This window comes from Oncorhynchus tshawytscha, linkage group LG19 (assembly GCF_018296145.1).
Source record: "Oncorhynchus tshawytscha isolate Ot180627B linkage group LG19, Otsh_v2.0, whole genome shotgun sequence".
Lineage (NCBI taxonomy): Eukaryota > Metazoa > Chordata > Actinopteri > Salmoniformes > Salmonidae > Oncorhynchus > Oncorhynchus tshawytscha.
In genome coordinates this window covers 22901407-22916092 of record NC_056447.1, presented here as the reverse complement: position 1 = coordinate 22916092, position 14686 = coordinate 22901407, and the positions used below count along the sequence as shown (strand labels likewise).

The window sequence follows — 14686 nt, the reverse complement described above, 5'->3', positions numbered from 1 at the left end:
TAAACTATAGTGTAATCATATTGAAGTTAATTTCCTTGGGAAGATAACTGCCATGTGATTCTCTGCCTATGCATAGGTGGTGGACACATCAATTCAGGCTACAAGTGAAGGCGTAATGACAACCGCAGAATGTCATTACAAAACACATAGGTGTTTTGTAACAGATGTCTCTTTTCATTCATTAAATTGCGGATGCACAGCGCGCTGTTGGGGTTTGGATGCTGGAATGATTTAGTGAGTGGACGAACATGCACAGGAAGCCTACAGGAGCACCTTTTTGAAGTGATTGTCAAACAATCAGATGAAAACATCATGACTGGTTGTGTTTATGCCACATTAAAAGGTCATACATTGTTTTACTAGGCCTAGGCTAAGACCAAATGATTAGGGTTTCTATAGGCCTATGTAATTCTATGATTAAATCTAGCCTATAAAAATTTTAAAAAGTGTGTCCCGTACCGGTAAGAAATAAAATCTACTTTTACCCATACTTTTAATACAATAGGTGGTCAAAAGTTAATGCATACAAAGCAGAATGACAACCGTTTCAAAATATTCTGCAGGACAAAAAAACCCTCTAAAAGTTGTCTGACCGCCCGCAGTATGATGACCGCAACGATCTCTGTTGTAACCCATCGGCCCTCCAACACACATCTCCACGCACTAATGTCAACTATATTAGATTACATTCTGTAGGAGGCCATACCAATGACCATTTTTTACTTCTTATGACGGTTCAACAAATGTGTGTAGGAGTGCTCAACAAATGTGTGTAGGAGTGCTCAACAAGTGTGTGTAGGAGTGCTCAACAAATGTGTGTAGGAGTGCTCAACAAATGTGTGTAGGAGTGCTCAACAAATTTGTGTATCCGTGTGGTTCTTGTACCTGTACGGGTACAGACAACTGCTCTAGTACTGTACCTCGGTGGCTTTGTCGCTCAGGCCCCTGAGCAGCAGAGCAATGACGTGGACAGCAGCTCGCCGCACCTCTGCCTCCTTCTCGGTCTTTATCAGTGCCGTCAAACAGGTGCTCAACTAAGGAAGAACAAACACATACACAGATAAATACACACTCTCAGAGGATCTATAAAGGAGCAGTGACCTTGCCAAGGTCCACAGTGCTGCGGTTACCGCTAGTGCACTGGGTTGATTAACATATTGGTAGGATAGACACACACCGACGGCAGGCTGCAATGGACTGAGAGGGATTAGGCTGTAGCAGAGAGCAGAGGGCCATGGCTCTCATGAATAGGCATCCCTGTTACTCAGCCTGACAGAGATGCGTATTCATGAAGCAGAGTCTGCAATGCACAGACCTCGCTGACAGACCCCTGGTCGTCAAAGCAGCTTTATTTAGGACCCTGACCACTGCAGCAGGCAGACAGGCCTTCCACAAGCTGCCCTGACACACACACATTTCTGTCAACTCAAACATAGACTAGAGCGGACAAGCTTTTGAGTAAAGTGATTCCGGCCCCTCCCCCTCATGCTCTCCCCACCAGTGAAAAGCCTGATCTCAGCACTGAGGGAGGGGCTCTTTAGGAGAGGACACTCCAACACACAATACTGCTGAGCTGGGAAAAATGTGTCATGGGCAGAGGCACAGGCTGAGAGAGGGGCAGTAGGACAAGACAGTCAAAGTTCAGTTCTCTCCCTCTGAAGAAAGTGAACCGTGACCTTTAACCTTGGGCAATACCTGCTGTTCCCTGACGCCGGACCCCTAGATGAATCCCACCCTGACCCCAACCATCCTATGGCTATAAGTGTAGTCATACGCCAAGACAGGGGACATCTGGACTCATTGACAGATTTAAGAGAGGGAGTAGTTACGTCACTATATAATGAGTGATTGGCAAATTCAGGATGATTCATTGACAGATTATTTTATTAGTCACATGCACAGGGTCACAGATGCATCTGCAGGGTACAGTGAAATTCTTACACTCCGAGCTACAACAGTGCAGGTACAACAGAAGTGAATGAAACAATACAAATAATAATACACTACGTGTACAAAACATCATGACATAGACTGACCATGTGAATCCAGGTGAAAGCCATGATCCCTTATTAATGTCACTTGTTAAATCCACTTCAATCAGTGTAGATGAAGGTGAGGAGACAGGTCAAAGAAGGATTGTTAAGCCTTGAGACATGGATTGTGTACGAGTGCCATTCAGAGGGTGAATGGGCAAGACAAAAGTTATTTTGAACAGGGTATGGTAGTAGGTGCATGGAGCACCAGTTTGTATCAAGAACTGCAATACTGCTGGGGTTTTCACACTCAACAGTTTCCTGTGTGTATCAAGAATGGTCCACCACCAAAATGACATCCAGCCAACTTGACACAACTGTGGGAAGCACTGGAGTCAACATGGGCCAGCATCAGTGGAATGCTTTCGTGATGGCGTATCGCTGCAGAATGCTGTGGTAGCCATGCTGGTTGTGTGCCTTGAATTGAAAATAAATCACTGACAGTGTCACCAGCAAACCACCCACACACCATCACACCTCCACCTCCATGCTTCACGGTGGGAACCACACATGCGGAGATCAACCGTTAACCTACTCTGCGTCTCACAAAGACACAGAGGTTGGAACCAGAAATCTCAAATTGGGACGCATCAGACAGATTTCCACCAGTCTAATGTCCATTGCTTGTGTTTCTTGGCCCAAGCAAGTCTCTTCTTCTTATTGATGTCTTTTAGTAGTGGTTCGACCATGAAGGCCTGATTCACGCAGTCTTCTCTGAACAGTTGATGTTGAGAGGTGTCTGTTACATGAATTCTGAAGCATTTATTTGGGCTGCAATTTCTGAGGCTGGTAACTCTAATGAACATATCCTCTGTAGCAGAGGTAACTCTGGGTCTTCCTTTGCTGTGGTGGTCCTCATGAGAGCCAGTTTCATCATTGCGCTTGATTTTTTTTGTGACTGCACTTGACTTTCTTGTTTGGTTACTACAAGATTCCATATGTGTTATTTCATAGTTTTGATGTCTTCACTATTATTCTATAATGTAGAAAATAGTAAAAATAAAGAAAAACCCTGGAATGAGTAGGTGTGTCCAAACTTTTGACTGGTACTGTACTTAGAAACTATAGGCAAATAAACTGACAGACATTTGTTTAACCATATGACATGGTTTACTAGTGGTCCTCACCTCCTGAGACCAAGGCCCCAGGGCATAGTTGAGTCTCTGGCAGAGCTCTCCCAGGTTGGACAGGCAGCTAGTGCGGACACTGCGGTCCTCGTCCCTCGTCCCCCTCAGGAAGACCCCGATCAGAGGCCGGCCATGGTGGGGAGCCAGGTCACCTGAAACACAGGAAGGAAGATAAAGTTTGTATTCTTATTAATGATTATCAATACTGTACTATTGGCTGCCAGCAAAACTGACTACTGGCTGCCTACAGTGCTGAGGAAACTTCCCCACACCTGGTCTGTCCTCCAATGCACCTCAGGAGGACATGGCATCACACTACCTGCCTATTGGTCCAGCTGGTGAAGTTGTTTTAATCTATACAAAGAGCTGACTCGTGTGTTTTTTTTTTTTTTACAAAGGTGGTTGCTAAATCTGCAAAGAAACTAAAATAGAGAAGACGCTTTACTCCTTTCAGTGTGTGTAAATCTGTCTTACTAAGACAGCCCCCCCCCACTGACAGTGCAAAACCTGCTCTATTCCACAACATAAAGCAGTGGAGCCATGGAGTTGGCCAGGTGACTGGGTGTCCAAGTAAGACCCAGATGGGTGGACTGGGCCGTGGTCCCTGCAGCTGAGTCTGCTGGCCCAGTCAGATAGACCCACCATGAGGGATATCATTCAGCCTGCCCTGGCCTCCACCTTCCAGATACCCATACACACCAGTTCAGCTGGCCACTCCTCAGTCAGAGCCATGTTTCAAAGGATGGTCTTTTATTAACTGCCTTAATAAAAGAGAAAACGGGTGTCGGTTTGTGAATGATTGTGTGTTTTATCCAGGTCAGCAGGCCTGTATTCGTCCAGTTGCTCCTCTCATGCTTCCCTTGCCCATTTACTACTATCTGTTCCTGACTCATTCTAGCTCCTTTGTCCAGTCAGTCAAAACTGTACATTTACATCACTCTCAGACCAAGATCTGACCTGGGCCAAAGAATCTCAAGAATTCCTTTGATGGAAATGTATTAATGTGCAATACACTGAAAAAGCAAAGGGAAAGTGGCCTTTTGTGCACTGGGGATACAGTACGTGGTAGGGATGGGCATGGTTAATCGAATATCCTAATGGATGTTAGTATTCGCTTACTTGAGTGAGTGTTAAATTATTTTTAGGCCTATTTAAACAGCGAAAAAGCTTTACCTGCAAGGATATAGCACATTTTAAATTCTTTAAAAACACACAAACACATGTACACTTTGTTTTTATCCCTCATAGCATTGGTATGCTATGTTCCGCACGTCAAATAGCAATTACAGGCGCGCACCTAACAGTTTCCACAGGACCTGACACAGATCAATACAAAATACTCACCAGAAAACCTTTTTGTATTATAATCAGTTCTATCATGGCCAAAATCAGACTTCTCTTTCGCTGTTGTTTGTTTGCCAAAACTACCTGAGAAAAGCAGTCTGTCTGCTGTTGACCTCTGCCATAATTTTGCATTGTAGAGCAAATTCTGTATTATGATTTTGCATTCCGGCTATCCCAGAAAAATATAATGATATTACTTGAATAGTAAAGGAATTTAAAAATGCCCATCTGTAGTATGTGGGGGGACACAAAAAAAGATGGGGTGCTAATATGGTTCGATTCAGAATATAGGGTTTGGCAGACGGGGGTATTTTCCCAGATGCATAAGAAAGGGGAGAATGATCCAGAGGAGTGACAAAAGATTCCTGTGGGTATCTAATAGGGCGACAAACGAGCTGAGATGATGTTCTGTTAGGCTAGTGGAGCAGGGCCAATTAGAGACCGTCGCTGGTCTGTCTGGGGGACTTTCACATCCAAGATAAGGGAGGGGAAGGGGGGCATGCCGAATAACCCCTCACTTGTCCCGAGAAAATGGTACTATCGAGATCTGGCAGACAAAACCAGGGAGAGGGAAAAACCACAAACAAGAAATTCTAACAGAGAGGGATAGGTTTCGATATAGTCCCCTCAGTGTGGAACAAGCATGTACTGTCTGTTTTACGACCGTTTTAGGACTTTATAACTATAATTGGGCCCCATACACCGTTAACATATACCAACACACATGTACGCATAATTAAAATGGAAACACTAACATGAGTAAGCAAATTCACAATCATTCATACACATCCCTCACAAAACAGCCTATGAATCTGTCAAAACCTAACCTCAAAACTGTGTCATTGAGGCGCTTCCTTCTCTGTGTGGTCAAATCTACACCCCAAAATATAATAATCTCATTGAGTTAATGAGTGTATTGCTGGAGCCTCTCCCAGGATGTGTGGTGAGCAGGTTTTTAGTAGGTCAGTTAGTTGTGTTGATAATAGTCCACTCACCCATAGCCCTGCTAGCCCTCATCAGCACCTCTCCAACCTTCAGCCGTGTCTCCAGGGACCTCTCCTTCTGAGAGGATGGAACATTCTGGTACTCTTCCTGCAGCCGCAGCAGGATCCTCTCAGGGAAGAAGTCCGCCAACACCGCCAGGCCTGCAGGGAGGAGAGGGACACAGAATAGGTCACTGAGAAACTCTAAGCCCAGCAAAACCTACATACCATGAAGAAGATGCCACTGCAAGTTAATGTCATTCCAGTTTCTAGGGCAAATTAGATGAGATACAACAGTTATATCCTAGTTATACTTGCTACAACTTGCTAAAGGAAAGCTAGCCGAAGCCAAAGGTTAATATCAGCCCACAAAACTAAAGTAAAAGACCAAAGGTAAGGTTAAGCACCACCTGGAGACCATCGACTTCCTACCTTGAATGGCTGACAGATACACAAACGTGTCCTCATGTTCCAAGTTCTCCAGGAAGAGCTGGAAGACAAAGCCATCACAGGACACATTATACCAAAGCTGCTCAACTTTCCCATCTGACATCCTATAAAAATGATAATTTCACCACTACATAATTTTCTTCATAGTGCTTGTAATTTGTCCCAAAACTACCCAACACAAAGAGAAGTACAATAGGATGGAGATTAAAGAGGATCCCCACCCCCCACCAGGTACTGGACCCCCTGGCTGAGACGGGATGGGGGGGGGGGGGTCGTGGAAGGTGCACACAGAAGGGGTGCTCATTACACTGAATACTAAATGAGATCCAGACCCAGTGTGATAATCCAGTTCCCTCAACCTCACCACCCCTCAACCAGATTAACAAGTCCCCATAGACCACACTGCATTCCCCCAGGGTCTCTGATCAACTCCCCTCATCTATTAAACATCCTCTCCACCCAAACAGACAGTAACCACCACAGAGACAGGTTCTGCTTCTACTGTCCACGCCTCCAGGGCCTGCATGAGGCTATGGTGTTAGAGGAAGACCCCTCTCAAGGGAGATGGAGACCCTGGAAGTCAACGATGGAGGTAGAAAGATAGATAACACTGAATCAGAGGGAACCTATTAAACCCATGACTGCAATGGGTCCCCTGGTTGATACACAGTCAAACCACTGAGTCATATTCTATAAGCTACATGCAATATTTACTGGTTCTCCACTGCTCTACTCACCGTGAGGACTTTCTCCTGATTCTGAAGAGCCTCCCGGTCTCCGTTCTGTATGGCCCGTGTTAAGGTTCTCAGGGCCACTGCTCTGGTGGGGACCTCAGGATCACATGCCCCGAGCATGCAGTCTGAGAAGGCCCTACTGGGGGTGCCACTGGAGGGCTCACTGCTGCCACCCCTCCCACCTGATTGCCCCCCATCAGGAGCAGACACCCCTGCAGGACCCTGGCCAGCCCCAGATGATACCCTCTGGGATAGATGAGTTTTCTGGGCCAGACTATCACCAGAGCTGCTCTGTGTTCTGAGGTTGGGGATACAGGTCTGAATTGAGGCTCGAGTGTTAGGCGTTTGAGTAGTGTCTGTGCTGGGGTTGTTATGTAGGGTGGGTGAGCAGAGTCTTGTTAGGGAGACTTGCGAGGGACTTGTTTGGGTCTTGAAGTTTTTCTTAGTAGGCACGTTATTGTCCGTTTTGGGACATTGATATCGAGTGGCTCGTGTCACGTTGTCAGGTTGGTAGGCACCGTGTGTGGCAATGGCGGCTCGCAGGTCTGAGGCCAGCTCCTGGATGACCACCTCAGGGTGCCTCTGGGAAATCTCCTCCAGAGGTGGGAGGAGCCTGGACATCGAGGAGTAGTCCTCAGCACTCAGCTGCGACAAGGAGAGAGAGACATCAAAACAAAATGCTGCATATCAAACAGTATGATACCATACTCATCTACAGTAGTATCAAAGGTAAAGCCTGTTGCCTGAACAGAATGGTGTGTGTTCCCTAGATGTGTGTGCAGTACCGGTGAGGGTCCTGACAGCAGGGTGGCCACCAGGCCCATTCCCATGCTGAGTGTTTGGGTCTCAACTGGACTTGCAGCAGCCCGGACCTGGTCCAAACCCACACAGGCCCTCTGCAGCATGGCAACGATGAACTCCACCACCTGGGAGAGAACACACAGACAGACATATCAGTTCCAAGACAGACAGACAGACAGCTGCATGTATACAAACCACACATTTCCTACCAAGAGGTGCATATTAACTAGTGCTATTAAATTCTCACACCCACAGATTTAAACATTAAAAAAAACTTTAAAATGTCTCTGCAAAAACCCCTGGCTGAGGGCCCTCAAGATAAAATGGCTAAAAATACTGCTTATCAACTGAACTGAAGCCAGTTTATCAGAGAAGTTTCCTAATCTGAGAGTGAATGGTTTTCCTCTGGCAAAATGGCACAGCACTAGCCCTGGGTCTTTTACCTAATCAGAGATAGACCACACTATTCTTAGAGCTCTTAAAGTATTACTCATCATGCCCTCATTCCTCAATAAGGAGGCCCAGAGGACCAGTGTTCTGTAAAGCCCTGATGCGGAGGGAGAGACAGAAAGACTTAAAGTTTGATAAAAGCTCATCACAAAACTACAAACGGAAAAATGGTGAACATAAACTGAGATAATAACGTAAACGATGGGAGACTGAAACTTTAGAGCTGGAGATAAATAGTTAAGCAGTGAAAAAAAAATACTCAAGTCAATCAACTGTTGGCATCTGACATGATCCAATCTTGAACAGGAGCAAGGTCATGGAGTTTAGCTGTGGAGTGTATTCCAGTAGTTACCTGGGTTGGCTTGCGCAGCAGTAGAGTGTGTGGTAGGCCCTCACACATGACAGCCAGCACCTGCAGTAGGGCCAGCTTCTGACCCCTCCCTGTGACTTTCCCTAACAGATGCTGCTCCAGCTGCAGTAGTGTCATGGCTGACGTGTCCACTTCCTGCTCCTCTTCCTCCTCCTCTGCAGCCCAGCAAGTCAGCGCCTGCCAGGGAAGAGAGCGTCCATATTTACACACCAACCCCACCTGGGGAAAGCAGCAGGACAATACTGGCCAAAGCCATAGGCTGTCTCTCTGTCTGTATCTGTCTGTGGTACATTAGATACCTGCAGCAGCTCCAGGAAGAAGTCTCCAGGCAGGTCGCTATCCTTCATCTCAGCCAGCAGCTGGGCCAGACACTCCACCCTCCACTGCTCCCCAGACACCTTCTCATACAGAGCATCATCCTCATCACTGAGACATGAAGGGTAGAGGAGACCAACACACATTATGGGAGAGACTTGGTGCATGATTGTATATTTAAATGTTTTTTTCTAACATGACTGGATAGGTGCACTTGCAGTTTCCACTACATTACATCCATCAATCCCAGTCATCAGATCAGTGATAACAACCCCTCCGCCCAATGAAGGGGTTTTACTAGCATCTTCTTCTCATATGGAAGCATTGGATACCAGTAACTGTGTGGTGTTGAATGCCAGTCACCTGATGGTCTCTGAGGGGTTAAGCTGTGCCCCTCCGTCACTACCAGGGGTGAAGTGGAAGCCAGAGGCCACCCCGCCTGCCCCTCCATCCATGGCACACAGCTGCTGTAGGGTTGAGAGGGCGACAGAAAGCTCAGAGTTGCCAAAGTACCAGAGCAGGATCTCCTGACAGGGGGCGCTGTGGAGCACACAGCATACACATACACAGGGAAAAGTTAGAAACTACCTAAAAAGCAGACTGATACAGGTGAAACCATTGTTATATCACTGAAGTGACCATCACAAATAGGGCTTATTGAGACTATTTAGTAATAGCCAGATATTGAAATGCTTCAACTGCTCAGTATTTCTCTACCAGAGAACTGACCGTAGGTGGGAAGCATTCTTCTTGGTAAAGCAGTACAGATCGAAGAGAACAGGAACCACTTCTCCCAGAGCCTTCAGCAAAGGAGCAGACGGGCTGTTCCCCACCACACAGATCTGAGAGATCGAGAGATGGAAGGAGAGAGTGATACAGTAAATCTCTAGGTTTGGCCTATACATGGTTGAGTTAATCGTCTGTGTTCCACTCACCTTAAACACGTCCTCCGCACAGCGCGTCAGCTCCCATTCCTCCACTGTGACCCGGGTTTGACCCTCCCCTGACAAATACAGACATACTCAGTGCCTAGAGCCACCCAAGCTGTGTCTGAACCTAGAGGTTCATGTTTGGCATCACGTAAACAAGCACTCACAGCCAGCAGACATCTTTAATCGTGAGCCAGAATTTTGCGAACTTAAAAAACACACGCTGAATTCAGCGAGGGACAATACCTACAGAATAGAGGATAATTGTTTTCACACACACATAATACATGTTAAAAATATATAGTAACTGGGGCAGGATTTAAATAAAACTTAGATACTATTCAAAACAGAAAGAGGCTAAGGATGAGTCTCATAGGGTAGATGTGTCCTGTGTTGGTTAAGTGGATCAATGAGGAGTTCTTTGCTGATGCAGATTTGCTGTGTCTGCGTACTATCTATCTGTCAGAGCAGCAGCCAGACAACAGGCCTGTTAACAGCAGGGGGACATCCATATTCAATTAGCCCAACTTTACAGAGTGCTCCTCAAGCAATACCACAATTTACACACACAGGCATGGGCACCCATACATGTACACGAAAACAAACACACACAGGCACATATTAAGATGCACGCACACACAAGTAAATACCAAGAGTCATTTTCAGAGTGGTAAGGACATTGACCGGCAGACTAATTAAAAGCCAGCGGAGTCAATCTCTGCAGCAGTGTCAATTTCCCTGATGCACAGACCAAATCATTTGATAGAAAGTGGTGAGCAGCTACAATCAGCTCTGCAAGCTAACAACAGTGGTGGTTATTTCAGTTATATAGCCTACAGAAGTTGTTATTTTTAACAAACCAACATATACTACATGACCAAAAGAACGTGAACACCTGCGCGAACATCTCATTGCAAAATCATGAGTATGAATATGGAGTTGGTCCCCCCTTTACTGCTATAACAGCCTCCACTCTTCGGTGAAGGCTTCCCACTAGATGTTGGAACATTGCTGCAGGGACTTGCTTCCATTCAGCCACAAGAGCATGAGTGAGGTCGGGCACTGACATTGGGCAATTAGGACTGGCCCACAGTCTGCGTTCCAATTTTTCCCAAAGGTGTTCGATGGGGTTGAGGTCAGTGCTCTGTGCGGGTTAGTCAAGTTCTTCCACATCGACCTCGACAAACCATTTCTGTTTGGACCTCGCTTTGTGCACAAGAGCATTGTCGTGCTGAAACAGGAAAGGGCCTTCCCCAAACTATTGCCACATAGTTGGAAGCACAGAATTGTCTAGAATGTCATTGTATGCTGTAGCTTTAAGATTTCCCTTCACGCTACAGCATTTTGCTGAGCCATTGTTGCACCTAGATGTTTCGACTTCACAATAACAGCACTTACAGTTGACCGGGGAAGCTCTAGCAGGGAAGAAATTTGACAAACTGACTTGTTGGAAAGGTGGCATCCTATGACGGTGCCACATTGAAAATCACGGAGCACTTCAGTATGGCCATTCTCCTGCCAATGTTGGACTATGGAGATTGCATGGCTGTGTGCTTGATTTTATATACCTGTCAGCAACGGTGTGGCTGAAATAGCGGAATCCACTAATTTGAAGGGGTGTCCACATACATTTGCATATATAGTTTAGGCAACTAATTAGTACATTTGTTCTCTCAGAGATACTGCACAGCTTGCACTGACCTGTCATCCGGCCACAGCGGTGAAGGGAGCTGAAGAGGGGAGTGAGCAGGTACTGCAGGGCAAACATTGGGCAGTCCTGTATCATGGTGAGAGCCGCCCTGGTGGCCACACGCTGGAACTGCTGAGCTGTCAGCTTGTCTCTAAAGTGCAGGAGCTCCAGAATCTGACCATTAAGACAGAATATTAATCTAGACTTTTATGCCGGTACGTACAGCAAGTTCAATTTCCATAAATCTTTAAAAACATGACAGGTTTACCTGGGGGCAAACCTGACTGTAGTAGCTGTCTGAAGATAGAGACTGCTGAGGGCAGGCTGCTAGGATCCTGGCTACACCATCACATTTCCTCCAATCAGACTCTCCTCCTATTAGAGAGAGAGGGAACAAAAGTGAAACTGCATTATTTTATGGGTCACTCATCACAACAACTGATAATACCTAAGTGTTTGGTAGATGTTTCTTGCCCATCTCATGGCCAGGGTTTTCTAAATGTCCCCCCTACATCTCCAGCGAAGCTCACCTGCGCCTCCCTCTAGGATAGCCCTCACCACAGACTGGACTCCATTGGGCTGCATCAGCCTCTCAGACAGCAGCTGCCCACACAGACGCCTCAGCCATGGGGGAGCCTGGCTCAGGGGGCTCCTATTGCCACCACTAGTACCATGGCCTGGAGGGGCCTGGAAGGGCAGAGAGACATTTACATTTGAGTCATTTAGCAGATTCTCTTATCCAGAGCGACTTTGGGCATTCATCTTACGATAGCTAGGTGAGACGACCACATATCACAGTCGTAGTAAGTAATGCCATTTTAGTGTAAGAGCCGTTTGGAATTTTGGCTTGACCTTAGTTAATAAACTAATAAGGAAGAGTTCTAAACCTCTTTGCCAATAACAGATAGTTTTCAGTATCCCCTCCCCACTCAGACCACTCCCAGACACTCAAATTATTGCTTGAGAAATGCTCTTTGCTAATGTAGCACATGGGGATGTGTGAAACTTACTCCTCAGCCTGAAGTGTCCCCACTGTTTAAAAAGACCAGCGCCAGATGACAGGTCAGTGCAAGCTGGTAAGATGCTTGAGGAGGGTGGTCACGTGGGCTAGCAAGGCAGGGGTCCTGAGTTTGCGCCAGGTATGGCCCAATTCGGGAGGAAGTGGTACTCGCTAAGCAAGCAGCGTGACTTCCTTTACACTAAGAAGCTATGTGTTTATTTTTTACCATTTGAATTGAAAACACAGTAAGGTACTTAATTATTTCCCAGAAATAATTTGATATTGAGATAAAACATTTGCATTGGACCTTTAAGATACTCTTTGAAGATCATACCAGAGTTACCATCAGCAGTGTCAAAAACATCCAGATGTTTACGGTTTTCAGGAAAATTGGATTTCCGGCTTTCGGACGTTAACAAGGTGATACTCCATCTTAACTCCTCCTCCACATTTACTGGATTGGATGAATAGTGCATTAGATAATCTCCCTCTACAGTTTTTTCTCTCTTGTTATGATCAGAAAGAAAGAAAGGCCGCTCAGTCGTTTCTTTTACGCCTGCTACATTCGGTTACACCAGAGAAGACAGACAGCACCATATACAAGTACATAGAGGAAAACATAATGATATGTAATGGTGTACAGATACTTCACTGTGCTCTACCTGTTTGGGACCGCCTTGGAGAATAAGCAGCTCTTTGATAACGATTGGCTGGAAGACTTTCCCCAAGAGTTTTTGAAGAGCCTCCCTGCAGTTCTTGCGTTCCTCCTTACTGATCTCCTACATTATCAAAAGAGTGATCAAAAGAGTGAGCCTGCTTGTTCCTCCGCTTAATACTTCCACCATCTAGTGGCAAAAGGGTGTTATGACAATCCTATCTATCACAAGTTGAATAACTGACTTCATAATGGCAAATAGACAAAACAGGAAACTACATGGGCATCTTATTTTGCTGAAAAACTGATATCCAAATCCATGATATCAAGTTATAATAATACCATTCATATTCAACATCGTCAGGCCGGAACAGTGAATTACCTTCTCTTCCTTAGTGGTGCCTTTCTCTGGGCGGTATCCTAGCTGGCATAGCGCTGCCATGACATCTCCCAGGTGGCGAGTGTAGACCATGGTGGCCAGTGATGACAGCACAGACAGCTCCAGCAGAACAGCAGTGGTGGTCAGGAGACGGCGCTCAGGGACAGGGGCCACATCATGACACACCAAACCCTCCACCAACTTCCCAAACGCTGACCTGCGCCCCAGTGGCACCCCCACCCCCAGGGCCAGGTAGGGACAGAGGCCCAGGGAGACAACAAATTGAAGAGCTGCACCAAGTGTCTTCTGTTGGGCCACGCTCAGCACGTCAGGGGGCAGAGGAGGGGCCATCTCAGGGGTCCGCAACCTGGACATAGCAGGACTGGGGGCTTGGTTGAAGAGCTCTAGCTGGAGAGTGAGGTTACGGGCCAGGCTTAGCAACAGCAGCAGACACTCTTGGACAAAGCTCCATGTGACGTCCTCTGTATCGGTGCAGATCCAGGGCACCCCTGCCCTCACCTCCTCCCGCAGTCTGCGCACCTCGTACAGGCCCTTCTCCCCCTGCAGACGCTCCTCCAGCAAGGCCTGGTTGGCTTGGAGTGCAGCCAACAGTGCCTCCTGTTCAGTGTATTTAGTACCATGCACTGTGGTCTCTGGAGGGGACATATAGGGTCAGCAGACACACATACATCCAGACAGATTTAGTCAAAGCCCATTGATTGAGCTGATTTACCAAGCTAGCTAGTAACAGCGCTTTTTCTTCTGACATGGATAAAATTAAATGCAGTATAGCGAATCAAATTAAACGTAGACAGCGTTCCCGTATCATACGTGGCTAATCTAGCTAGCACTGTACACATATATATTAATGAGGAACGTATTTAGCTAAATCACACTGAATATTAACTTACCTCCGATAGGTTTAGTGAGGACACAAAGTGCAGACAGTATGGCTGAAGTCATATTTATGTTTTATTTCGCTACAGCAGAGGTCCTGCAGTTTTCAATTCAAGACCCGCTACTCATTTTTAGCCATGCTGCTAAAAACACTTGTCGCCGAAAGTACACGTAATATTGTGAGTAGCTCAGGAGTGCATCCGATTGGTCATAATTTCAAAGATTTGAAAGCATAAAATAGGGATAAAGAAATGGCGGACGCCCAGAAGGAATTACAGCCATGACGTTGGCTATAGATCAGGGACGTCAACTGCGCTGATATTCAAATCTAAACAAATGTATGGCTATTAATGTAATGTAATAATGCAGCGTTTTCCATTGCGCGTTTTTTTTGTTTAGTCTATATAATAACGTTATTATACATTATGACCCCCATGAAGCTAAACCAATATTTAATCCTAAATTAATTAACCTTGTCTACTGATCAAGTGGTCAAGTTTATTGGTCAAGTGTATAGAAACTCTGTCAT

At 46.1% G+C, this 14686-nt stretch overlaps 1 protein-coding gene across 1 annotated transcript in view; it reads right to left on the bottom strand.

Moving 5' to 3' along the window:
- tango6 (transport and golgi organization 6 homolog (Drosophila)) overlaps positions 1 to 14454 on the bottom strand; it is a 28201-nt gene extending 13747 nt beyond the window's left edge. The window contains exons 1-17 of the mRNA XM_024379325.2: positions 14172 to 14454; positions 13264 to 13913; positions 12889 to 13005; positions 11757 to 11913; positions 11495 to 11601; positions 11238 to 11400; positions 9543 to 9610; positions 9337 to 9449; positions 8971 to 9147; positions 8592 to 8718; positions 8275 to 8469; positions 7457 to 7597; positions 6675 to 7316; positions 5920 to 5977; positions 5500 to 5649; positions 3161 to 3312; positions 921 to 1034 (exon numbers count right to left, since the gene is read on the bottom strand). Coding sequence (XP_024235093.1) covers positions 921 to 1034; positions 3161 to 3312; positions 5500 to 5649; positions 5920 to 5977; positions 6675 to 7316; positions 7457 to 7597; positions 8275 to 8469; positions 8592 to 8718; positions 8971 to 9147; positions 9337 to 9449; positions 9543 to 9610; positions 11238 to 11400; positions 11495 to 11601; positions 11757 to 11913; positions 12889 to 13005; positions 13264 to 13913; positions 14172 to 14223 — 3183 coding nt within the window. The 5' untranslated portion in view covers positions 14224 to 14454. The remainder of the gene's footprint in view (positions 1 to 920; positions 1035 to 3160; positions 3313 to 5499; positions 5650 to 5919; positions 5978 to 6674; positions 7317 to 7456; positions 7598 to 8274; positions 8470 to 8591; positions 8719 to 8970; positions 9148 to 9336; positions 9450 to 9542; positions 9611 to 11237; positions 11401 to 11494; positions 11602 to 11756; positions 11914 to 12888; positions 13006 to 13263; positions 13914 to 14171) is intronic.
- Positions 14455 to 14686: the final 232 nt, after the last annotated feature.